General features: G+C 43.9%; 1 protein-coding gene and 1 pseudogene across 1 annotated transcript; both read right to left on the reverse strand.

Annotated features, from left to right (window-relative positions):
• Positions 1-9,861: 9,861 nt before the first annotated feature.
• Positions 9,862-26,345, reverse strand: RNF135 (ring finger protein 135). The gene is given in 10 exon segments (XM_065898030.1): positions 9,862-9,920; positions 9,923-10,317; positions 10,319-10,379; positions 13,991-14,022; positions 18,056-18,095; positions 18,516-18,614; positions 18,617-18,695; positions 21,961-22,104; positions 25,656-25,959; positions 26,050-26,345. Coding segments are annotated over 10 exon segments (1,509 nt in total).
• LOC136139531 (U2 spliceosomal RNA) lies at positions 12,012-12,171 on the reverse strand (annotated as a pseudogene).
• Positions 26,346-26,580: the final 235 nt, after the last annotated feature.

A 26,580-nucleotide genomic window follows, 5' to 3' on the forward strand; every position in this document is an offset into this window, starting at 1 on the left:
AAGGATGACTACCTCCCAGAATCAAGTCCTTTCCACTACCAAAGCCCACCACCCTATCTGCTTTTTATCTGTGATGCTTATAAAATACGATTCTAAATAATGAGATTAGTTTCTACACTATCTGTGTAAACAGATCCGTTTCTTTGTAACCAAACCAAGTGATTTTCCTCTCTCTGTGTGGTTTACTTTAGGCAGGGTCTGCTGGTACATCTCTTTACATAGGTTTGCCCAGCGCAGTGCCGGACACATAGGTGGCACAGAATAATAACCTTGTACTAATTTTTCTAACATTGTCTTAATTTCCTCCTGACTCTCTCCATCCGGAGGAATTTGTTGCTATCTCTCTCTATATATGCTTATATGTTTGAACAGTGCTTGGCAGACAGTGGGAGATAGATGGACAGATGGTTGGAGAGAGAGAGAGAATAAAGGAGGAAACACTATCTGTGCATAATGTGCCTTTTTTCTATCTTAAGTATTACAAAATGAATTTTTTGTAAGGGAATAAAAGGCACATGTGTATAATACCAGTCCCCTTTTCTCCTAGGAGAAGCCTTGTGGTCTGGTGCAGCATTTAACAGCTGCTGACAAACTACATTAGTTTGAATCCAGAGCCCATCACCTGATAGTTATGTGATCCTGAGTAAGTTCTTTTACTTCTCCAAGCCCGCCCCTTCTTCTGTAACATGGCAATAATGATAATAATACCTGCCTTCTTAGGTGGTTGTGAAGAATATATAATACATGTCAAGCATTTGTCAGAGGCACAGCACTTGCTCTACTGATCTCAGCTGTCATTACTGTTGTAGAGCTCACTGAAAAGTTGAAATCCACAGGTTTTGAAGCAAATTCATTGTTATGTTTATAACAGTATTTCACCATCTAAACTATATGATACCTGTAAGGAGTATAAGGGTGGAAGCCCTTCCAAAAAACACTCTCTCTGTGATATAAGGAGGAAGACAGGAAAGACACACTCCCTGCTCACTGGGAGATAATGAAGTCATATTCCAGGATGGAGGCAAATAAGATGAACTTCAGAAGGCTTGATGGCCTGATCTTTCAGGGGAAAGTATTCCTCAGAATTTTAGTATTACAAAATGTTTGCGTTGGAAAGACCCTTATAGAGCACCTATTCTAATCCCATTATTCTATAGGTAAGACAAACAACGTCCAGAGAGATACCATAACTTGCCAAAAGGCATGACAGCTGAGACTGAGCCTGGGCTCTGCCATCCTGAGCATATGATGCTAGGCAAGTCACATGACCTCTCTGTGCCTCAGTTTCCTCTCAACCAAAGACTATCATCTTTTCCCAGCCTTCTACCTCACAGAGTAGTTTGGAGGATCCCATGAAACAATGTCTGTGAAAAAGGCTTTTTCTTTAAAAAAATAAATTGCACAAATATCAGATCACAAAGGACGAAGACCCTTTACAGAGGAGCAAGTTCTCTAGGGCACAGCTCCCTCCGAGCAAGACTTTGTAGAGAATCTTGACCCTGGGAGCCCTGCATCAGCATCGCCAGTGGATGCCGGTGTTAATTCTGTGGACATCAGGAGCGTTAGAAGAGACAAGGCCTTCGTGACGTTGCACATGCATGCTGGGTAGAGGCTTTGCAGGGGGAATCTCTGGAAGGCAGAGGGCTAGGAAGAAGAGTTTATTTAGGGGGAACATTGCAAAGATAATACTCCAAACTCTTTTGTAGAAAAAACTTACTTAAAAATCCAGACCCAAGGGCTGCAGAAAGGAGTCACCCAGCAAGCACTTACAGCCAGCGATGACTAACAGTTTGGTACAGAAGAAGACCAAAACTAAAGTGGGAGTGGGGAGCCGGACAAGCCAGAGTGTGCCTCACAGGCAATGTATCAATAAGTTTCTTTTTACAGCCCCTTCCCATCTCCCAATCAGCTATACTTCTGAAGCTCTGGCCTCCTGTCTTGCCTTGAGCTCTATGCCCCTCTCTTACGTTAACAGACATCCATCAGGGGTCACTCTGAAGTTCTCTTGGAGACAGCATAGCTCAGTGATTAAAAGCAGTGACTCTGGGGCCTTCCCTGGTGGTCCAGTGAGTAAGACTCCACGCTCCCAAAGCAGGGGGCCTGGGATCAATCCCTGGTTGGGGAGCTGGATCCCGCATGCCTGCCGCAACTAAGAGTCCACAATGCCTCAACTAAGACCCGGTGCAGCCTAAATCAATAAATTAATTAATTAAATAAAAGCAGGGACTCTGGAGTCTGCCTGCCTAAGTCTGAACCTCAGCTTTACCAATTACTAGCTGTGCATCACCAGGCAAATTTCTTAACTTCTCTAAGCCTCATCTGCCAAATGGGAATAACACCTCATGGGATTGTTATGAAGATTAAACGAGTTAATATAATAGGAAAATGCTTTGAATAGTGCCTGGTACATGGTCTGTAATATACAAACGTTGGATAAATAAAATAAACTGTGAGAGAAGTGACTTTTGTACATCTTTCTGAGCCAGAAGATAGAGCCACACAATGACACACACGCCAGCAACACAGAAGCCAGAGAATGGAGTTGTTGGCAGTGGAATTTACTGTTGGGATATTACAGATAGATGACTGTATGTATATTAAGTACATTGGATAAAGCCAAGAGGACAGATTAGTATCTAGAAAGCCCTGATGGAATTTCCCTCTAGAATGCTGGGAAGGAGCTCTACCTTCACAAGACAAACTTCATGGCTTCTCAATTGTGAAGGGGACACTGGGGGTCTGAACAAAGTACCTTTGCCAGGATTTAAGAGGATCCATCTTTCACACCTATCAAAGAAGGAACTTGCAACACAGCCTCTCTCTGAGTCTTAGGACAGTGGAACACCCCAGGGCTGGTGGGCAGGCCTGCTGGGGAGAAGATATAGTGTGTGTTAAATGACTGACATTGGGTGGAACAAGAGGCTTGTCTCTGACTGGTGAGTTAGACACAGTCCTGGGCAGGAGTCCAAATTAGATGGGTTGGCATTGGTCCCACTCTTCAGACCCATCTATCTTTGGTCTCTCAAATTAAACCCAAAGTGGCATCCATCTTCACTCTGGTCTCCCATTCCTTCCAGGAAGACTTCCTCCTTTTCCTGCCGAGCCTGATCTAGTGGAGAAGAAAAGTCCAATGCTTTGGTACAGAGTAAATCTTTTTTTTTTTTTTTTTTTTTTGTGGTACGCGGGCCTCTCACTGTTGTGGCCTCTCCCGTTGCGGAGCACGGGCTCCAGACGCGCAGGCTCAGTGGCCATGGCTCACGGGCGCAGCCGCTCCGTGGCATGTGGGATCTTCCCGGACTGGGGCACGAACCCGTGTCCCCTGCATCGGCAGGCGGACTCTCAACCACTGCGCCACCAGGGAAGCCCATAATGTAAATCTTTCTACCTCCTCTCTCCCCACCCCACCCCTAGCCAAAACCAGCCAGACTTGTGTGATTGTGTCCCACTCCTTCCAGTAATCTGCTCTCCCTGTCTGGCTGTGTTCACAGACAACCTCCCAGGCAAAACAATGCCTTAACCCAGCAAAACTGAAAATATCCCCAGAAAGCTCCTAGGAAAATGACCATGATTTTAGCCTGAGTGGCCTTCCAGTACCTGCTTCTACAATTAGTGAGTCAGCTTTGGTCTGATCAAAATTCATTGTGCACATGTTGCCACGTTAGACACAGTGACAGTGAAAGACTCCAGTCCTCTTGGTGGAAACCAGATCCACTCTGGGTAAACAGTTTTCAACTATGGACAAGGGGGGTTGGGGGGACACTCCAGGCAAAGCAAACTGGAATTGAAAAAGTACATAGTGTGACACAAAGCAGGGAGGCTGGGGTGGAGGGTGTATGTCGGGGGATGACAGCAAATGGGGGCTAGAGGTAGGTAAGAGCAGAAACAGGAAGCAGAACTTCCTGTTGTAGGTGGGGAGCACTGGGGAGTTTTAAGCAGGGGAGTGACATGATCTGACTTCCATTTTGGAAAGTTCACATTAGCAGACTGAGAATGGATGGGAAGGGGGCTTCTGACTAGAGATAGAGGAGCTCTCATTAAAATGATCCGGGAGAGGGCTTCCCTGGTGGCACAGTGGTTAAGAATCCACCTGCCAATGCAGGGGACACGGGTTTGAGCCCTGGTCCGGGGAGATCCCACATGCCGCGGAGCAGGTGGGCCTGTGCACCACAACTACTGATCCTGCGCTTTAGAGCCACGAGCCACAACTACTGAAGCCCACGCACCCAGAGCCCATGCTCCACAACAGGAGAAGCCACCGCAATGAGAAGCCCGCGCACCGCAATGAAGAGTAGCCCCCACTCGCCACAACTAGAGAAAGCCCATGCACAGCAATGAAGATCCAACTCAGACAAAAATAAATAAATGAAAATAACCTGGGAGAGATGTGATGGGAGTCTGAACCAGAGAGCAGATGAAGGGGGGGGTGCAGATTTGAAATGATTTGAGAAAGCAGAATCGAGGGTCAGAACTTGGTGACTAATTGTACAGAAAGTGGTATCAGAAAAGCTCCTATGGTAACTCCAAGACATTGTGTCCTGGAGATTGTCACTGACCAAAGCCATAAGTTTTTCTCCCCCAGGGTGTATTTATTTTGAAGAATAAAGGTGAAACAATTTCCCTTCACACGGAAGGAAGACACAGTCTTCCATATTGCACCAGACCAATCTCTTAGAATCACGTTTCGCAAAGTGGTGGAATAAGAGGTGTAAAAGTTGTGCAGGGACGTCAGAAACAGTGACTCTTGTGGACAGAAAGGTTTCCTTTTTCTATTTTCTTTCCATCCTGATTAAGTCAAGGTGAAATCCTCAGTAAATCTTAAATACCTGATAATCTTCTTTTGAGCCAGAGAGAGAAAGAAAGAGGGAGAGGGCAAGCCCACTTCAGGTTCAGAAACTTAGACAGACAACGGTACCAAGCTAGTCATTGTTTTGTTTTTCTTGAAACATACATTTAGGCTTATCCCTCTAATTAAGATACATGATTCTGGTTTTCATTTATATAAATATTTTAAAGTTTCCTTTTGAAATACATGTACCTAAAAGGGGAGATGTGAGTTGATTTAGGAAAAATATTAAGTAAAACATGGTACACGAGATGGAAATTCCCTGCTGGTCCAGTGGTTAGGACTCCGCACTTCCACTGCAGGGGGCCCGGGTTCGATCCCTTGTCCGGGAACTAAGATCCCACAAGCCAGGCTGCCCTGCCAAAAAAAAAAAAAAAGTACAGGGGATATGCAGATGTAACAAGAATCATGGCACATGAAAGGCTGAAGCTTAAGAAACCCTGTCCTTAAAAAACCTATGGCTGTAAAAAGAAACGAAATTGAGCTATTTGTAATGAGGTGGATAGACCTAGAGTCTGTCATACAGAGTGAAGTAAGTCAGAAAGAAAAAGACAAATACCGTATGCTAACACATATATATGGAATTTAAGGGAAAAAAATGTCATGAAGAACCTAGGGGTAAGACAGGAATAAAGACACAGACCTACTGGAGAACGGACTTGAGGATATGGGGAGGGGGAAGGATGAGCTGTGACAGGGCGAGAGAGAGGCATGGACATATATACACTAATAAACGTAAGGTAGATAGCTAGTGGGAAGCAGCCACATGGCACAGGGATATCAGCTAGGTGCTTTGTGACCGCCTGGAGCGGTGGGATAGGGAGGGTGGGAGGGAGGGAGACGCAAGAGGGAGAGATATGGGAACATATGTATATGTATAACTGATTCACTTTGTTATAAAGCAGAAACTAACACACCATTGTAAAGCAATTATACCCCAATAAAGATGTTAAAAAAAAAAACCCTATGGCTGGTTAGGAAGATAAATCCCAAATCAAAACAAATCTTCAGGGACTTCCCTGGTGGTCCAGTGGGTAGGACTCCACGTTCCCAATGCAGAGCTCCCAGGTTTGATCCCTCGTGCATGCGGCAACTAAGAAGCCCGCATGCCACAGCTGAGACCCGGCACAGTCTAAATAAATATATTTTTAAAATCTTTAGCATAACCTCAGTATGTATAATTAAAGAAGACTGCAGTTGTCTGGAAGGACCCAGTGATTAGGGTTTTGAGCAATTATGAATGAGGATGAATTTGGGGCTAAGGGCTCAGCAAGAGTAGGGGGTGATGGAGCTGAACATATACCAGGGAAGAGTCCCCTTTTCCTGTCAAAATCCCCAAGTGCCCCCCGGGGAAGGGACTTCTCCCTTGAACTGCGCAAGGCAGCCTGAGAGGTCTCCCCAGAGAGCAGCACTGTTTCATTTTGTGGTTTGTTTCTGCAATCAGCTAGGAAGTAAAGTCTTCAAATTAAACTCTTCCGGAAAAAAAAAAAAATGTACTTCAGGGAGAAGCAAGGGACAGATAGGTATAACTCTATTAGAGGTTGTTGTGAGCCTTAAGAAGGTGGTGGCTTCCTGCTTAGCAGGTGGTTCTTCCAGGAACCCAAAGCCCTAGACTCCAAAAATGGGTACAACCACTTAGATGTTTGAGAGAAACATCTCCAGATGGGGTGAGCGGCTGCCCCAGGAGCCCCTGATGGGACGTCTGGCTTGGTCCACGGTGGATGACTTCGTCCCACACACGGTGTGGACCCCAGTGAGAGGTACCTTCATCCACTGGCATTTCAGCTTCAGTTCTTCTCCTTGGGAGCATTTTCTGTTTTGTTTGAGTGAAGGGTGCTATTTTCCACAGTGTACTGGAAGGGATATGCTGACAGAAAACGTGAGACAAAAGCAAGGAAGCCAGAAATGATAACCTTTGTTCCCCACCTCTATGATTCTTGTGCTTTGGCTGCAGCTTGGGGAAATCACGTGGCCAGCCAATAAACCCCACGCGGACAGAGGCCCCATTATCCAAACCACCTGAAAGGATGGTATTTAATCAAAGGACCTAAGAAGCTAAAACCCTGGCCTCTAAATTCTTGGCACTTTCAAAAGGCAAACATCAAGGTGACTCTGGGTGAGAAGATAAAGGCTCCATAATGCACAAAGTGAGAACAGAGAGCCTTTTAATGGTCACCTGGCACAGAGAGGCCCTGTCCCTGCTTAGGCAACTCAAGGCCACTACGCTGAGAACTGCCACCAACAACAAGAAAAAAAGAGCACCTTGTGGCTTTAGAGCTGTGTCCTATCAAAGTGGATGCCCAGGTTCTGGTCTCAACTGGGACCTTATCAGAGGGTATTAAGGTTAAGAGACTTGACAGTGGGAACACTGGGCCAGCTCCCAGCTCTGCCACGCTCAGCTGACTGGCCCTGCACAAAGCCCTCAACCGGTCCAGGACCCCCACCCTTCCCTCGTATGTTAACAGAAAGATAATAACACTCATCACGCAGGGTGGTCATGAGGCTCAGAGAGTAAATGAGTAGATCACAGGGGAAGACTTCTGCTTGCTCCTGTTTTCGAGGATCCCTATGGAAATTAGATGTGAATCTACAGATGTTAGAGATCAAGGTGTGTGATATGAAAATATAGTTATGTCATTTTTGCTGTGGTTATAATCACCCTGGCATTCTTCCAGTGTCCTCATCTATTACATCAATTCTTTCAGCAACCCTTTAAGGAAGGTAAGGAAGGGCGAATAATAATTATTTCCATTTTACAGGGGAAAGAGAGGCAAAGAAGTGAAATGCACCGTCAAAGATTGTCTGGCTGGTTTGTGTGGCAAAGCTTTCTGCTCAACCCCATCCAACAGAGCTGGAGTTCCACCTCTCCAACAGGTGCTAATAGAGCCTGACAGCCTACAGATGAATCGTAAGGAGAAGAAAGGGAGGGGAAGGCTGTAGATCAGGAGACTTCAGAGACATATCAACTGTTGATAGGTATGAGGGTTCTTCCTGTGCGTGATGAAGATGTTCTAAAATTAGATTATGGTGATGGTTTCACAACTCTGTAAACATACTAAAACACATTGATTTGTACACTTTAAATAGGTGAATTTTATAGTATGTAAACTATATCTCAACAAAGCCGTTAAGAAAAAGATATATCAGGGTTTTTTAGGGTTTATGCTAGGGATGCATGTTTGGGTGCTAAAACTCTAAAGAAATGCAAGTAAGTGATTACTATAAAAGTCAGGATGCCTTTCAGGTAGACGGAGGGTTTTGTGATTGGAATGGGGCACACGAAAGAGCTTCTGGGGTGGGCAGCAAGGTTTTCTTTCTTTTTTTTTTTTTTATAAATTTATTTATTTATTTATTTTTGGGCTGCATTGGGTCTTTGTTGCTGTGTGTGGGCTTTCTCTAGTTGCGGCGAGCGGGGGCTACTCTTTGTTGCGGTGCGCGGGCTTCTCATTGCGGTGGCTTCTCTTGTGGAGCACGGGCTCTAGGCATGCGGGCTTCAGTAGTTGTGGCACGTGGACTCAGTAGTTGTGGCTCATGGGCTCTAGAGCGCAGGTCAGTAGTTGTGGCGCACGGGCTTAGTTGCTCTGAGGCATGTGGGATCTTCCCAGACCAGGACTCGAACCTGTATTCCCTGCATTGGCAGGCGGATTCTCAACCACTGGGCAACCAGGGAAGCCCAAGGCTTTATTTCTTGACCTGAAAGGTAGTTACAAGTGTGTTTAATAATAATAATAATAATTATTATTCCTTACACTGCACATGTGTTTTGTGTAGTTTTCTCTGTCCATTCTGTTAATATAATTAAATGATTCTAAAAAATAGGGGAAATCAAGTATGAGATGATACCATGTGCCAGCCAGACTGTAAGGACCACCCCACCTCCTGGTATTCATGCCCTTGTGAACCCCACCCCCTTAAATGTGGGCGGGACCTGTGACTTACTTCTAACCAATAGAATAAGGCAAAGGCGATGGCATACGTGTGATTATATGTCCCTGTGGTTACATTATATAAGATTTAATGTCCACCTTGCTAGGAAACTTGATCTCCCTTGTTGGCTTTGAAGAAGTAAGCAGCCATGTTGCAGAGGCCCACCAAGTAAGGAACTGAGGGGGGTCCTCAGTCTGACAACTCACAAGGAACTGAATCCTGCCGACAACCACGTGAGCTTGGAAGCAGATCCTTCCCCAGTGGAGCCTCAGATGTCACCCGGCCCCAGTTCACACCCTGACTGCAGCTTGTGAGACTCCAAAACAGAGGCCTCAGCTAAGCTGTATCCTGACTCCTGGCCCACAGAAGCTGCGAGAGAATAAATATGTGTTGTTTGAAACCACTGAATGTGTGATAATGGTATTACACAGCAATTGATACCATGCCCCTTGCGTGTGTGTAGGGGGGGGTCCCCTAAAATCAATCTCATTTTCAGTGATGCACTAGAAGGACTCACAGAACTCAGCAAAGCTGTTATACTTACGGTTACAGGTGGTTACAGTGAAAGGATACAGGTTAAAACCAGCAACAGAAAAAGGCACATAGGGCAGGGGCCAAGAGAGCCCACTCACTCCTCTCTCAGTGGAGTTATGGGGACAATGTTTAATTCTCCCAGGATGACGTATGACAACACCCACGGAATACTGCCAACCAGGGAAGCACATTCAAGTCTTGGTGCCCAAGGCTTTGACTGGCAGTCGGTCATGTAGGCAGACTCACTGCCCAAGTGGCTGACCTTAGTTTCCAGCCCTTCCAGAAATCAAGCTGATACTGTGTGGCCCAAGGCCCTCAGATAAATACACTCTTATCAGGCAGGATATTCCAAGGGCTTAGATACTATCTCCCACTCAAGAGCCTGTCCTTTCTTGTAACCGGACTGTGCAGGGTTTGAACAATGCAAGCCTGCTGGGTTAAACATTTACTTTGCATCCCTTAACTTTGGAAGCGGAATGTTAACTTAAGTCAACTTGACTCCCTGCTTGAAGGCAGAGAGACCAGGAAATCAACATGTTTTAACACCCAGGGAATGTTTATATGTTTATTTGCCTTATAGTCAGCGAGCTTCCAGGGAATAAGCCATACAGCCAGAGGCAGGGTGCAGAGGAAAGGCAACAGAGACTGGGCACTCATAGAGGAGCGTCACCTGATCAGCCACAGAATAGAAGGCAAGCTTTCCCTCCTCAAGGTCCAGCCAGATGCCCACCACACTAGGTCTGTTTGAGCCAAGGACAGTTTTCTTGACCATGTCCCATGCAGAGAGCTGGCTAGTCCCTTTCCACTCTACACACCAGAAGTCCCTGGTCCTTCCCAGGATCTGGTCATGCCTCATCCCCCGGGAAGCCACCCCAACTGCCCAGTGGCTACATCGCTGAGTGTCCACTTCCCAGTACTGCTGCCCAGAAGAGAGAGCCTGGGAACATAAGGCCTGGCAGGAGGCAAACCTCTCATGACTCCAGGGATAGGGCTGTGGGCGGTGAGATACAGTGATCCTTGGACACCTCCAGGCTACAGGAGAGGCTCCCTAGGTCAAAGGTTGGATTGATGACCCCTGGGGAAAAAAACCAGAACAGGACTAGCCACCTCTGATGGTTCATGCTAAGAGGTCTTCAAATAGCAAAAAGCAGCTTTGTGTCTTTGAGTGTGAAAAAGTTTTACACATACTGGCATTAAAACTGGTGCATCAAGGGACTTTCCTGGTGGCAAAGTGGTTAAGAATCTGCCTGCCAATGCAGGGAACACAGGTTCAAGCCCTGGTCCGGGAAGATCCCACATGCTATGGAGAAACTAAGCCCGTGCGCCACAACTACTGAAGCCTCTGCGCCACAATTACTGAAGCCCGTGCGCCTAGAGCCCGTGCTCTGCAACGAGAGAAGCTACTGCAATGAGAAGCCCGTGCACTGCAACGAACAGCAGCCCCCGCTCGCCGCAACTAGAGAAAGCCCGCGTATAGTAATGAATATCCAACACAGCAAAAAAAAAAAAAAAAAAAAAAAATATTGGTGCATCAACTTGCAGTAGGACCTTGTTATACATACCCCTGATGTTGTTCTAGTAACAATACCCTCCTTTCCCACCTTAATTTCTACTTACCCATCAGCCCTCTTTCAGGAAGCCTTCTGCGAAGCCCCCTGCCCCAGCAAAAGTCACGTCTTGGGGCTTCCCTGGTGGCGTAGTGGTTGGGAGTCCACCTGCCGATGCAGGGGATGCGGATCCGTGCCCCGGTCCAGGAAGAACCCACATGCGGCGGAGCGGCTGGGCCCGTGAGCCATGGCCGCTGAGCCTGCGCGTCCGGAGCCTGTGCTCCGCAACGGGAGAGGCCACAACAGTGAGAGGCCCGCGTACCGCAAAAAAAAGTCACATCTTGCTTTTCCCCGAATACTTTACCTGATCTCTAATGATACTTACCATCTTCTACCTGTAGTACAGTGATTGATGACCATGGCTGTTTATATCTCTCCACTTACACATGATCTTCCTGATTAAGGATCATGTCATTCATTTTGTATATTTCATAATGTTTTCTTTTAAGGGAGTAAATAATTACTAATGCACAGCATTCCTACTCTAGGCTCATACTTACACACATTCATTCATTCAGATATTGAATATAGTTGCCTGTGCTACACAGTAGAACCTTGTTGTTTATCCATTCTATATGTAACAGTTTGCATCGGCTAATCCCAAACTGTACTGAAGTTTAATTGTTACCTTAAAACTACTATGTGCTTGCAATGACCATAGTTAGGTAGAATAAGGGACAGTAAGGGAAATGTCAGAGTATGGACTGTGAAGGTGAAATTTTCCCCTATTTGTACCTTGAGGTGACAGCAGCATAAAGTGAATCCAAGAGTCAGACTGAGAAGAGACAAAAGGCCCTATCTAGGGTGTGGGCTGTGGACACTTAGGTCATGAGAGCAGGAGAGCTGCCCTTCAAGAAGCCATGCTCAGAATCTGCGTGGGGTACCAACTCTTCTTTCTATTGAGCTGATAGGATTTTACTTATCGTTAATCACAGTTTTAAAAATGTTTGTAAGAACTGCTAGCTACTTCTTTTATTTTTTAGCTAACACAAGTTTTTCCCCTATTGATAGAGAAAATAATCTACACTTGACTGGTTGGTTCTTAAAAATACTTAGAAAAAAGAAACGAAATTGAGTTATTTGTAGTGAGGTGGATGGACCTAGAGTCTGTCATACAGAGTGAAGTAAGTCAGAAAGAGAAAAACAAATACTGTATGCTAACACATATATATGGAATCTAAGGGAAAAAAAAAGTCATTAAGAACCTATGGGTAAGAACAGATACTACACTTGATCTTAGCCAAAAGGCCGAGAAGCGACACATGAGAGCATATGTATATGTATGGCTGATTCACTTTGTTATAAAGCAGAAACTAACACACCATTGTAAAGCAATTATACCCCAATAAAGATGTTAAAAAAAAAAAAAAAGAACCTACGGGTAAGACGGGAATAAAGACACAGACCTACTAGAGAACGGACCTGAGGATATGGGGAGGGGGAAGGGTAAGCTGTGACAAAGTGAGAGAGTTGCATGGACATATATACACTACTAAACGTAAAATAGATGGCTGGTGGGAAGCAGCCGCATAGCACGGAGATCAGCTCGGTGGTTTGTGACCACCTAGAGGGGTGGGATAGGGAGGGTGGGAGGGAGGGAGACGCAAGAGGGAAGAGATATGGGGATATATGTATATGTATAACTGATTCACTTTGTGATAAAGCAGAAACTAACACACCATTGTAAAGCAATTATACTCCAATAAAGATGTTAAAAAAATACTTAGAAAAAAAGAAACATGATGTACATTCATAAATATTGAGTAGCTATTAGACACTGGTAACTATTACAGAAATGAAGTATTTTGATATGTTAATCTCTCTGGGTATAAACTCAACTGCTTACCCACTGATTATGATAGGTTTCATAAAAGAACAAAAAATGATGGTTTATTAAACAATTGATTTGCCAGAAATATTTGTTATATAAACTTAATTGCTGAGAAATTTCTTTAAAATAGAATCTAAAGAATCTCATTTCTCTACTAAGAGAATAAGCTACAGGCTTTTTTTTTTTTTTTTTAAAGTAGCCAGGATCCCTTGGATCCCTTGGGAATTTAAAATAATAATTTCAGGAACAAACCATTCTAAGTAGAATTGTTCTGCATAAAATTACAGTTGACCCTTGAATGGCACAGGTCTGAACTGCGAAGGTCCACTTATCTTTTTCAATAAATATACAAAAATATATGTGGATCAATAAATACACAAAAATGTATGTGTAGAACGTCACATGCAAGACTTGTATTGAAGTGGATAGCCTTTCCTTACATAAGCATAAGGTGAGTGATATTTAATATAAAATTAGTGGTGTGTTAGTTTTCCTTCTCTCCAGTTTTCTTTCTCTCCCTCTCTATCAGCCTATCATCATAGGTGACTGTTTTTTTAAAAAAAATAACAATGTTTCTAATATTGTGTTATGAATATGACTGTAATATTGTATGCCATAAAAATTTTATAATGATTAATTCATTAGCGTATAGGCTAGGCTACCCCAAAGCAAGCATACTGTTGCTTCTTTGTTATCAATGCATGAATAGTTACACCTGTAAATAAATGTGAATTTCTTTTTTGCATTATCTTTTCATTTTTGATGTCTAGTGTTAGTAATATGTATAACATCCTCAAGGCTTTTTATCATATAAGACAATGTGTATGTACTGACAGACAGACGATTCATCTCATAAACAGATGATGTAAACTTACAGTATAGATAGCTACAGTAGAGTACTGTAAATGTATTTTCTCTTCTTTATGCTTTTCTTAATAAAAATGTTTTTCTGGCTTACTTTATTGTAAGAATACAGTATATAATACATAAAACATACAAAATATGTGTTAATCAACTGTTTATGTTATCTGTAAGGCTTCCAGTCAGCAGTAGGCTATTGGTAGTTAAGTTTTGGGGCAGTCAAAAGTTGTAGTGAAGACTTCCCTGGTGGCACAGTGGTTAAGAATCCCCCTGCCAATGCAGGGGACACGGGTTCGAGCCCTGGTCTGGGAAGATCCCACATGCCACAGAGCAACTAAGCCCGTGCGCCACAACTACTGAGCCTGCGCTCTAGAGCCCGCAAGCCACAACTACTGAAGCGTGCGCACCTAGAGCCCGAGCTCCGCAACAAGAGAAGCCACCGCAATGAGACGTCCACGCACCACAACGAAGAGTAGCCCCTGCTCGACGCAACTAGAGAAAGCCCACATGCAGCAACGAAGACCCAACGCAGCCAAAGATTAATTAATTAAAAATATAAATAGGGCTTCCCTGGTGGCGCAGTGGTTGAGAGTCTGCCTGCCGATGCAGGGGATGCGGGTTCGTGCCCCGGTCTGGGAAGATCCCACATGCCGTGGAGCGGCTGGGCCCGTGAGCCATGGCCGCTGAGCCTGTGCGTCCGGAGTCTGTGCTCCGCAACGGGAGAGGCCACAACAGTGAGAGGCCCGCGTACCGCAAAAAAAAAAAAAAAAAAAAAAAAAAAAAAATATAAATAAATAAAATAGGACTCCTGTTTACAAAAAAAGAAAAAAGTTATAGTCAGATTTTTGGCTGTATAGGCGTTTGGTGCCCCTAACCCCCATGTTGTTCAAGGGTCAACTGTATTCCCCAGTAATTAAATTTGTATTACAAATAATCACCCCTGCTGGGTAAGCTGCACCAAAATACTTATCAAAACTTTAGTGTGGGGCTTCCCTGGTGGCGCAGTGGTTGAGAGTCCGCCTGCCGATGCAGGGGACACGGGTTCGTGCCCCGGTCTGGGAAGATCCCACATGCCGCGGAGCGGCTGGGCCCGTGAGCCATGGCCGCTGAGCCTGCGCGTCCGGAGCCTGTCCTCCGCAACGGGAGAGGCTACAACAGTGAGAGGTCCGCGTAACGCATAAAAAAAAAAAAAAAAAAAAAAAAAAACTTTAGTGTGCATGAAAATCCCCTGCAAAGTTGTCAAAAATGCAAATCCTTGGGGCTTACTCCCAGAGATGCTAACTCAATAGTCTGGCCATGGGCCTTGGATTCTGCTTTTTTTTTTAAGGGTAGAAAGATTTTTAATTAATATTATGAAGTTATCATAATACAGGTATCAAAGCCACAAAAAGAACATATAAGGAAAAAAAAAAAAACATAGGCCAACAAACCTGGAGATTATCTGCATTCTTATTAGTGTTACAGAGAGTCCCGGGTTATACTCAAGAGACACTGTGCCCTTTAGGCTGCGTGATTTCCGTGGCAGCTCATGGTGTGTTTACACAGGGTCAAAGGAAATCATTGTGATGAGGCAGTCAAATTGTTTAGCAGCTGTTAGAGTGCTGACTTGAAGAATAACTAATCTATTGTCTTAAAAACAATCTTGTGAGAACTTCAGGAAATGACGTTTCAGGAAATAGGGATATATTCAGATCTTATGTCTTAAAAGTGTCCTGGACTGGTCCAAATAATCAAAATCAAAATAATCAACGTTGTACTTGCTAAGGCATACTTGAATTTTCTAAGTTAAATTTTAAAAATACTTAATATGTATACTTAATTCCTCAAAAAATTAAAAATAGAATTACCATATGATCCAGTAATTCCACTTGTAGGCATACATACAAAAGAATTGAAAGCAAGGTCTCAAAGAGATGTTCATACACCCATGTCCACGGCAGCATTATTCACAGTAGCCAATGGGTGGAAGCAACCCAAATATCCATCGATAGATGGATGGATGGATGGGTAAACAAAATGTGGTATATATATATGTGTATAATACAATGGAATATTATTCAGCCCTTAAGAGGATGGAAATTCTGACACAGTCAACAATATGGATGAAACTTGGATCCAGCAACATGGATGCTAAGTGAAATAAGTCAGTCACAAAAAGATAAACACTTCACGATTCCACTTATATACGCTATTTGGAGTAATCAAACTCATAGAAACAGACAGTGGAATGGCGGTTGCTAGGGGCTGGGGAAGGAGGGTATGAGGAGTGACTGTTTAATGGGTATAGAGTTTCAGTGTTGCAAGATGAAAACGTTCTGGAACTTGGTTGCACACAATATGAATATACTTAACACTATTCAACTGTAAACTTAAAAATGGTTAAGATGGTGCATTTGTTATATGTATTTTACCACAATTAAAAATTAAAATTAAAAATGCACACTTAAATAACCATAGAAAGTCATAATTTTTTCCAAAGATATCATGTTTCTCCAGTTAAATAAGGAGAAACATTTCAACCAGAGCAACAGCATTAAATATTATAAATGTTCTAAAACATTTACATTATTATTTAAAAATTCACTAGGACACACGCTAGGATAAATTTCAAATGGGTGAAAGATTTATATGTGAAACCAAAGATTTAATATAAAAATGTACATACACACACACACACACACACACACACACACACACACCACTTGAGGTGGTGAAGTTTTCTAACTAAAATTTAAAATCTAGAAGCCACAAAAGAAAACACTGATAAAATGTACTACTTGAAAATATAAAAATGCCTATACGACATTCTAAAACCCACACTAAACAGAATCAAAAGATAAATGACAGGGCTTCCCTGGTGGCGCAGTGGTTGGGAGTCCGCCTGCCGATGCAGGGGACGCGGGTTCGTACCCCGGTCCGGGAGGATCCCGCATGCCGCGGAGTGGCTGGGTCCGGGGGTCGCTGAGCCTGCGCGTGCGGAGCCTGTGCTCTGCATCGGGAGAGGCCACGGCAGTGAGAGGCCCGCGTACCGCAAAAAAAAAAAAAAAGATAAATGACAAATTGGGGAACAAAATCTGCAATTCACATCACAGACAAAAGGCTAATCTCCCTAATTTATGATGAGTTCCTAAAAATCAAATTTTTAAAGGACCAACAACACAAGATATAAACAGACAATTCATGGAGAAATGCAAATTAAAAGTACAGTACACAAATATATCACTTTTTTTAAACCCATTGGATTGGCAAAAAAAATACAAAAGTTTGACAGCACATTGTGTTGGCAGGCTTGGGGGATAAACATTTCTTCTGTAAGAGTGTCAACTGATATAACCCAACTGGAGAGCAGTTAGTCAACGTTATCAAAATTGCAAAATTTACTCTATGACCCAGCAATCCTTACTGGTAATTTAACCTACAATTATATCTGCACTCATATAAAATGATGTATATACAGTAATTGACTTCAGCATTGTTTGCAATTATAAATACTTGGGAATAATCATGCATACATCAGTAAAGGGTTGAGTAAATAAATGTTGGCATATCCATAAATTGGAATGTTATGCAGCTTTAAAGAGAAAATGCTTGAGGTACTGATTTGTAAAGGTATCAAGATATATTAAGTAAAAAAAGAAAAGCAAAATGCAGAACAGTGTATACAGTATGCTAACTTTTGTGTAAAAAGAAAAGATTGGGGGAGATAAGAATATAAACTTGTGTTTGCTTGTACTTACAAAAGTAAATTCTGAATGGACACTTAAGAAAACTAGTAAAGGCGGTTAACTGGGGGAATAAGAGGAATTGGACGAGAGTAGGAACACAACATTTTTGTTGTGTCTTTTTATATTTCTTGATTTTTGAATTAAAATTTTAAAATTTAATCCTCCAGTTTAAAGCTCGAGTTTAGATTTTAAATTAGGAACCCATCCTAAATTTAGGAGCACACAGGAGCTAAGAGATCACTTTATTTCTCAGATCGTTTTTGGAACAATTAATAAACTGTACTCTAACTGGTTTCCTTAAGAAACATTTCCCAAGGAATCATGCTTCTCCACTTAAATAAGAAACTTTTTAACAGAGCAAGATGATTTAAATATCTAAAAGCTCTAAGAGATACGTCTCTAAAGCATACAAAGCCTGCCGTGGCCGAGTCAGGAGGCAGAGGCAAGGGAGACTAGAGCACTTGTCTAAGGGGCAGGTGTGAATTGTTTTTCAATCCTGAGCCACTGAACAACAGCGAACCTAAAAGTCGGGACAGAAAGGTTGTTTTCTACATTGTTACCCTTTATTATTAAACACACTGGCCAGAGATTACAGTTGAGTAGAATTTTTTTTTTTTTTTTTGCGGTACGCGGGCCTCTCACTGTTGTGGCCTCTCCGGTTGCGGAGCACAGGCTCCGGATACGCAGGCTCAGCGGCCATGGCTCACGGGCCCAGCCGCTCCGCAGCATGTGGGATCTTCCCGGACCGGGGCACGAACCCGTGTCCCCTGCATCGGCAGGCAGACTCTCAACCACTGCGCCACCAGGGAAGCCCAGTTGAGTAGAATTTATGAAGAACTATATAACAAAGTTGCATGCTTCATTAATAAGGACATTTACTAGTGAAAAATAAAAAGCGCCTATTTCTGAATCTCCTCAGGTAGGTAACACAGATGCACGGCGAGCAAGCAAAATCAGGTCTAGGTTCTGGATTTATAGGTCTTAGAAAACGAGTTTCTATCTATGAAGGGCCTGTGATACATCACACCTCCAGTCAGGTCCAAAAACACATCCAGTCACAAAAATAGCTCAGCCCACTCCTTCCTCATTCACACCACAGGGATAACACAGCTGGGCTCTCAGATCCTGTCCCCAAAAAACAAAGCCACGGAACGCTGCCCCAACTTCCATAATTAAACCTCCTTTACCAAATAAAATCAACTCACCCTTAATTTGTTCTTCAAGGGCCTCTTTCCACATGAAGTTTTCTTGTAATTTTTCTTGGATCTCTTCTAGGTCATGGAGATGTCTCTCATTTTCTCCTCAGGTGTGTTGGAAGTCACTAGTTTTGGAGAAGCCAAGGAAAGGTCCACCCCATCTGACAAAGCCTATTGATGAATCATTTTTTAAAAAAAAAAAAAGAAGAAGAAGGAGAATAATAATAATAGGAAGAAGACAGAAAGGAAGGAAGGAAGGAAAAAAGGAAATCTCTTAAGGAATGCATCAAATATATCCCAGTTCGGGGCTTCCCTGGTGGCGCAGTGGTTAGGAGTCCGCCTGCCGATGCAGGGGACACGGGTTCGTGCCCTGGTCCGGGAAGATCCCACATGCCGCAGAGCGGCTAGGCTCATGAGCCATGGCCACTGAGCCTGCGCGTCCGGAGCCTGTGCTCCGCAACCGGAGAGGCCACAGCAGTGAGAGGCCTGTGTACAGCAAAAAAAATATATATAAAAAAAAATATATATATATATATATATTCCAGTTCTACCAACCATCTATAATTTTCTACTTACCTCCTAACGGGTTTTTCAAAACATAGTTAGGTCCTCAAAGTATGCGCCTTGAAAACAATCTGGAATGATACATAGTATGGCAAAAATATTAGAGAATGGCGATTTCTTGGTGATGGGGTTATGGATGATTTTCATTTGTTTTTTCAACTGCAATATATTTTCTAGTATTTTGTACAACAGATATGGAGTTCTTAGCTCATACCCCCAAAAAGTTTGAAAATTTTAGGCCCATCTTATAGGGGCTTTACAAAATAAATAATACAGATAGTCACTAAGATAAGCTACAGAAGCTGAAATAATCTTCCCCAGACTGCTATCATAACTCTTCCTAAGGGCCAAGACAAACATGTTGCCTGCATACAGGCCCTGCTCTCTGGGGCCTCTAACACACACTCCCTGATTTACTTTAACTTCGGGTCCTGTTATTCCCCAGCACAGCCTCTCATCTGCTCACCACCTTCCCACCTTCAGCACCTGACTTTCCTTCCCAACTTTGCAAAATCCATTTCCCATTCTTTTTGCCAATCATAACAGGGGTAGGTACCACCTGCTGAATATTTTCCACTGCTCACCTCTAATTTGCCTAACAACTTTCCAAGACAGGTTTATTATCCCCATTTTACAAAAGAGGGAGTTCATGGAGGTTAACTATATTGTCATAGCTAATTTGATTGTCCCATATTTTCACATTGCTCAAGCACTTTTTAAAGTAAGATCTTTAAAACAAAAAATCTCCACATTAAACCAATGAGGTGCAGGCCATGGATCATTTTTGTTTGTTTTACAGATAGAAATCTGAGACTCAGAAAGGTGAAATGACTTGTCCAAGGTCATAATACTAGTGAATGGCAATGTCAGGAATTATGGACAGACTCTCAGACCTTCTACCCCAACACACTGCATCCCTGAGGACCCATTTATTCACTCACTCAAATACACTGGGTGTTTGTTGAACGCTTACTATGTGCCAAGCACTGTGTTAGGCTTGGGGATACAAGAGTGAACAAAGGAACAAAAGCCATTAAGGTCACTGCCCTCATAGAGCTTAGAGTCCAGTGTAAGGGAAGAGGGATGAAAGACATTAATAAATTATGGTGCCAATCATTATCAAGTCACAACTGTAACAACTGCTACAAATGAAAGGTACATGGAATCATACATAAGAGCCTCTAATAAGGGGATTTGACTTGTTCAAGGAAATCAGTGAAGGCTTCTCCAAGGAAGTGATAATCTAGCTGAGGTCTGAAGGATGAGCAGGTACTACCTACATGACAGAGTAAAAGACGAACACTCCATGGTGTGGGCCCTGTGATGGGAAGAAGTGTGACACTCTGGAGGGAACAGATCAGAGCAATTAAAAGACTTTGGTAGAAATCCAGGCAAGAAATAGACATAGGATTGGATTAGAGTCACCTTTAAGGAGCTGAAGAATAGTAAATAGGGGGCTTCCCTGGTGGCACAGCAGATAAGAATCCGCCTGCCAATGCAGGGGACACACGTTCGAGCCCTGGTCCAGGAAGATCCGACATGTTGCAGAGCAATTAAACCCATGCACCACAACTACTGAGCCTGCCCTGTAGAGCCCGCGAGCCACAACTACTGAAGCCCGTGAGCCACAACTACTGAAGCCCGTGTGCCACACTACTGAAGCCTGCACACCTAGAGCCCATGCTGGGCAACAAGAGAAGCCACCACAATGAGAAGCCGGCGCACTGCAACAAAGAGTAGCCCCCGCTCTCAGCAACTAGAGAAAACCCGCGTGCAGCAGCGAAGACCCAACGCAGCCAAAAATTAAATAAATAAATAAATATTTTTTTTAAAAAAAAGAATAGTAAATAGATTCAAGAGATGTTTAGGCAGATGATGGAAGAGGTGACAGGATTCCCAGGTTTCTGGCTTGTGCACTTGGAAGGGCTACAGGGTCAGTTGCTGAGACGGGGTATTCCAGAGGAGAAACAGTGCAGGACGGATTAAGTGCGATGTGTCTTTGAGATGCTAAGAGAAGACGAGAAGGAAGACACCAGACCAGAACTCAGAGAAGGGTCCAGGCTGAAGCTATATTTGTGCCCAGAGGTGGTAGTTAAAGCCACAGGCATGCAGAGGACCATGTAGGGGGAACAGACAGCGACCTACAACTCAGCCTTGAAGAATCCCAGCATTTCCCTGCTTAGTGGTGGAGAGTAAACCTGCAAAACAGACTGAAAAGGAGCAGCTGGAGAAAAATGCAGAAAGGCTGGAAGACTCGTGTCCCAGAGCTAAGGGAAAAGAAAGCTTCAGGAATGAAGTTGTGAAAAGAAGCAGACTCACAGATATAGAAAATAAATTAGTGGTTACCAGTGGGTAGAGGGGAGGGAGGGGCAATATAGAGATACGGCAGTGGGAGGAACAAACTGTTGGGTGTAAGATAGGCTACAGGGATATATTGTACATACAGGAAATATAACCAGTATTTTCTAATAACTGTAAATGGACCGTAACCTTTCAAAATTATACAAAAATTTTTTAAAATTAAAAAAAAAAGAAGAATGAAGTTGTGGTTGACTGTGTCAAAGGCTGCTGAAAGGCCAACGAGGATAAGAGCTAGAACGTCTACAGGATTTGCGTAGAGGTCACAGGTGATCTTAGAGCTGGTTAGGTGGAGTGATAAGGATAGAACCTAGCCCACTTGAAGCCTTCTTACCTCACCTCAAGCATTCCAAACTCCCGATCATCCATGTTTGGTAGTGAAGAGCATGGTAAAAGACTGGGACTTAGCGCATCCTTCAACTGCAAACCGATTCAGGTTGCTCCCGAGCTGTCCCAGGGAGCTGTCCCTAGCGCCACCCCCTGGCACATCCTTTCTTCTCCCAGATGAGCCTACCACAGCCGGGATGCTCATTTCATTGTCTGGTTCAGATTCTGGGAGATGTCTCTGACTCTGAAGGCTCCTGACAGTATCTATAAGCCGTTCCACCAGCTCTGCGAGCCCCCAGCCAACTTCTGTGAGGCTCTTCTGCGCCACCACCTTTAAAAAAGCAAAGCAGAACACAAAGCTGGACCCAGGAACCAGTTCTAGACAGAGGGAGCTGTAAACACTGGATAAAGGAGGCAGGCAAGGAAGTGACAAAAAATGTCTAGAGGGCAAGGAGGTAAGCTCCCTGGACCTTTGGCATGCCCATTTCCCCCTACTGGTGGTCCAGTGGCCGTAACAGAGAACCAGAGTTCATCCATAGGATGGGGGAGGGGGAGGGGGTGAGGCATGAAGGGAAGCCTAGGGGTCATTTTGAACAGGGGAAGTCAGAGATGAAATAGGGTGAGAGCCTGGAGATTTGGCAGCACTGGTGGCAGCTGATGAGGTGAGTGGAAGGCATTTGGCTCGGGTTTCAGCTCCACTCTCAACTCTGACTGACTCGTCCTGTGTCTTCATCACTCCTTTCATAAATAAAAGCGACCGTCCCTCCTTCTCTTCAACAGTGAAAAGGATCCACTATGAAAAGATCTTGGAGACTTTAAAGTGATGTGCAGATGCAAACTCTTTTTGTTTACTGACATCCTTCACATTTAAAGAAATATTCAGATGAGAATGCTAAACCACTCCACGTCCAGAGCTTCATCTGCTCAGCTGCCTGGCTGGGAATGGGAGGAAGTTTTGCAGCCAACACATTCTGGCAACACCCTCAAGACCTGGTCACAGTCATGTGAGGCAGGCGGGGCCCAGACTTCAATGGAGAAATTTGCATTACCTCCAAAAGAGGTCCTACGGAGAGCCACAGAAATACAAGATGTTCATCATCTTACTCTAAATAAACCAGAGTTTTTAGAACTTTGGAGGGACATTTTTCACTTTTTAAATTATGCTGGAACCTCAAAAACTGGAGAACCAGTTTTTCATCTCTAAGAAGCACTGATGTCCCTCAAAATAGCATGTGTTTTGGAAGCCATATGCAGACTATTTTATAGAGGAGGTGGCTGACCACGGGTAACATTGTCTGCTCTTAAATTTCCAGGTCTCACTCTTAAATATTCAGGCAGCTGGAATTCTGGAATGGAGCCCTTATCTAGACACCTGAACAAATTAAAAACTTTAAAAAATAAGTGTGTTGCTTTTTCCATCCATAAAAGAACTGCACACTCATTGTGGTGAATTTAGAAAATGCAGAGAATGCGAAAGAAGAAATGTTTTAAATTATCCGATATCCTACCATCCACAGGCAATCATTTTAATTTAAAAGCCAATGGAAAGTATATTCAGTCACTATAAGCTATACTAACAAAGGCTTTTAAGGACCTGAGAAATAATGCCATATTTATTTATTTACTGGCTGCACCACTTGGTTTATAGGATCTCAGTTCCCCGACCAGGGATTGAACCCAGGCCACAGCAGTGAAAGCGCCCAGTCCTAACCACTAGGCGCTTTCCACCAGTCCTAACCACTAGGGAGTTCCACCAGGGAACTCCCAATGCTGTATTTATAACCAAAAAGAAGAGAACAGCTTTATTCATAATTGCAAAAAAAAAAAAAAGGAAATAACCAATATGTCCATCAAAAGGTGAACAGATAAACTGTGGGACATCTACGCAATGGAATATTATTTGACAATAAAAAGAAATGAGCTATCAAGCCACAAACCTTAATTTTGTTTAATGAAAGAAGCTAGCCTGAAAAAGCTAGATACTGTATGATTCCGAAGATACGACATTCTAGAAAGCGCAAAACTAAAGAGATAGCAAAAAGTCAGTGGCTGCCAGGGGTTGGGGAGAGGGAGGGGGTACAAAGAGGCAGAGTGCAGGGGATTTTCAAGGCATAAAACTGTTAACTACAGATACGTGACTTCATGCATTTGTCAAAATCCATAGAACGGTACAACACAGAGAGTGAACCCTGATGTAAACTGTGGATTTTAATTAATAACGACGTGTCAATATTGGTTCATAAATTGTAACAAGTGTACCAAACTAATGCAAGATATTAAAAATAAGGGTAACGATGAGGGGTATATGGGAATTTTCTGTACTATCTGCTCAATTTTCTGTAAGCCTAGAGCTGCTCTAAAAAATAAAGTCTATTAATTAATTTTTTTTAAAAAAGAGGAGTGGATAGCTCCAAGCTCTTTTACCCTCCACCAACCCCGCTCCCCCAACACACACACACACACACACACACACACAAACGTCGCAAGACAAGCAGAAACTGTCAGAACCAACTTTGTCAGAACTCTGGCAGTCACTGACTCAACAAAGCACAACCTGGCAGTAGGAAAGCTTTGTGGCATTTTGACTTGCTCTTGCCCCGTTCCCTTCCTGGCTCAGTGATGGTATTGAAAATTCCCAGCGTGAAACTCTGGTCCTGGTTCCCAAAGGAGCAGAGCAGATCTTATTCACAAACCACTGTGTCTGTCTGTTCTAACCTGGCTGGCGGCTGCCTGAAGGAATCCACAGGGTGCTCATCTTTGTTTCACCTAACCCAGAGCTCAGACCAGAAAGGTGGTGAATATTGCTCAGAAGTTCTGCAAGCGGAGTTAAACTTGCAGGTATCTGGGACAAAAGACTGTGGTGGAAACAGACAATAACCTAAGTCCCAGAAGCAAATAGACCAGGAGCAAATAGACCTAAGTCCCAGGAGCAAAAGTTGGGGAAAATTGGAATCCTACTTTGTTAATGGGAATGCAAAGTATTGTTGTTGCTGTGGAATGCAGTCTGGCTGTTCCTCAATACATTAAACACAGAATTACCATATGATCCAACAATTCTACTCCTACCCAGAATAATTGAAAATAGGAACTCGGATATTTGTACATCAACGTTCACTGCAACATTACTTGCAATAACCCAAAGGTGGAAACAATCCAAATGTCCATCGATGTTTGAATGGATTCAAAAATAAAAAAGCGGTATAATCATACAAGGGAATTATTATTCAGCCACAAAAAGGAATGAAGTTCGGATACGTGCTATGACATGAATGAACCTTGAAAACATTATAGCAAGTGAAAGAAGCCAAAGCCAGAAACAAAGTGACAAACATTGTATGATTCCACTTCTATGAAATATCTAGAGTAGGCAAAGTCACAGAGACAGAAAGTAGAATAGAGGTTACCAGGGGCTGGAGGGCAGGGGAGGGAGAAATTATTGCTTCATGGGTACAAAGCTTGTTTGTGGTGATGAAAAAGTTTTGGAACTAGGTAGTGGTGACGGTTGCACAGCACTGTAAATATAATGCCACCGAATTGTACATTTTAAAATGGTTAAATGGCAAATTTTATGTTATATAATGTAAACATATTTTAGCACAATTAAAAATTGTCAGAGAGACAGAGTGGGTGCAGAAAGACTGGAAATAAGTGGAAAGAGGCCAGGGTGGATAGCGCCTAGGTTGATAGAATTTTTGATTTTTTTTTTTTTCTGCTTCTTCATATTTTTCTGAACTTTCCAAAGAACTTTCCAAAGTTCAGACTGAGAAAAGTAACGTGGAAATACAATCAGGAGGAGAGGAAGAGCCGTGGGGATAATGGGATGCAGTCGGCGCGCGCGGGCGGATGGAGGTCAGAGGGCAGTCTCTGGTCCCGCCTTCCTACCGGCAGCTGCGCGGTGCGGCGCGGGGGTCCGGGCGCTGGGTTCGGGCCCTCCAGCTCGCGCGCCTTCCGACTGTTCTTGTCCTCCAGGTCCTGCAGCATCGTGTTCTTCCGCTCGGCGCCCTCGCGGCAGGTGGGGCAGGACCCGTGGCGCCCTGCGCCCCACAGACCCATCAGGCAGTTGTGACAGAAGCTGTGGCCGCAGGAGAGCGTGGCGGGCCGGGCCAGCAGCTCGTGACAGACGATGCAGCCCAGGTCGTCCTCGGCCAGTCACATGGGGACGGCCGGGCAGGCGTCCAGGCCCGCCCTGGTCCCCAGACCGCTGCCGCTCCGCCCACCCCCGGGGTTGGCGCGCGGAAGTCAAGGCTACGCCGGGGGCTGCCAGCCCTGCGGCTACGTCTCCTCCTGCTCCTCCCTCGCTCTCCCCGTCCCCTCCTCCTTCGCTGCAGCTTGGGTCCACCCTTGTTTCCTTTTTTCCAGTCCTTTTGCAAGCTGATTTATGCGCTGGGAAATGCGCTCGCCCCAGGCCGTTAGAAACCCGCTGATGTCCCAAAGATTTTCTTTAGCTTGATGTCCCCCACTCCCATCAAAGTGCAACCCTGGGACTTCCCTGGCGGTCCAGTGGTTGGGACCCCCGCTAACACTGCAGGGGGCGCGGGTTCGACCGCTGGTCGGGGAACTGAGATCCCACATGCCCCCCGGTGTGGCCAAAAGATATAGATAGATAGATAGATGATAGATAGATAGATAGATATAGATAGGTAGATAATAAATAGGTAGACAGATAATAGATTAGATAGATAATAGGTAAGTAGATAGATTAGATAGGTTAGATAGATAATAGATTAGATAGGTAGATTAAATAGATAATAGGTAGATAGATAATAGATTAGATAGGTAGATACTAGATTAGATAGATAATAGATAG

Source organism: Phocoena phocoena, chromosome 19, assembly GCF_963924675.1.
Source record: "Phocoena phocoena chromosome 19, mPhoPho1.1, whole genome shotgun sequence".
NCBI classification, from domain to species: Eukaryota; Metazoa; Chordata; class Mammalia; order Artiodactyla; family Phocoenidae; genus Phocoena; species Phocoena phocoena.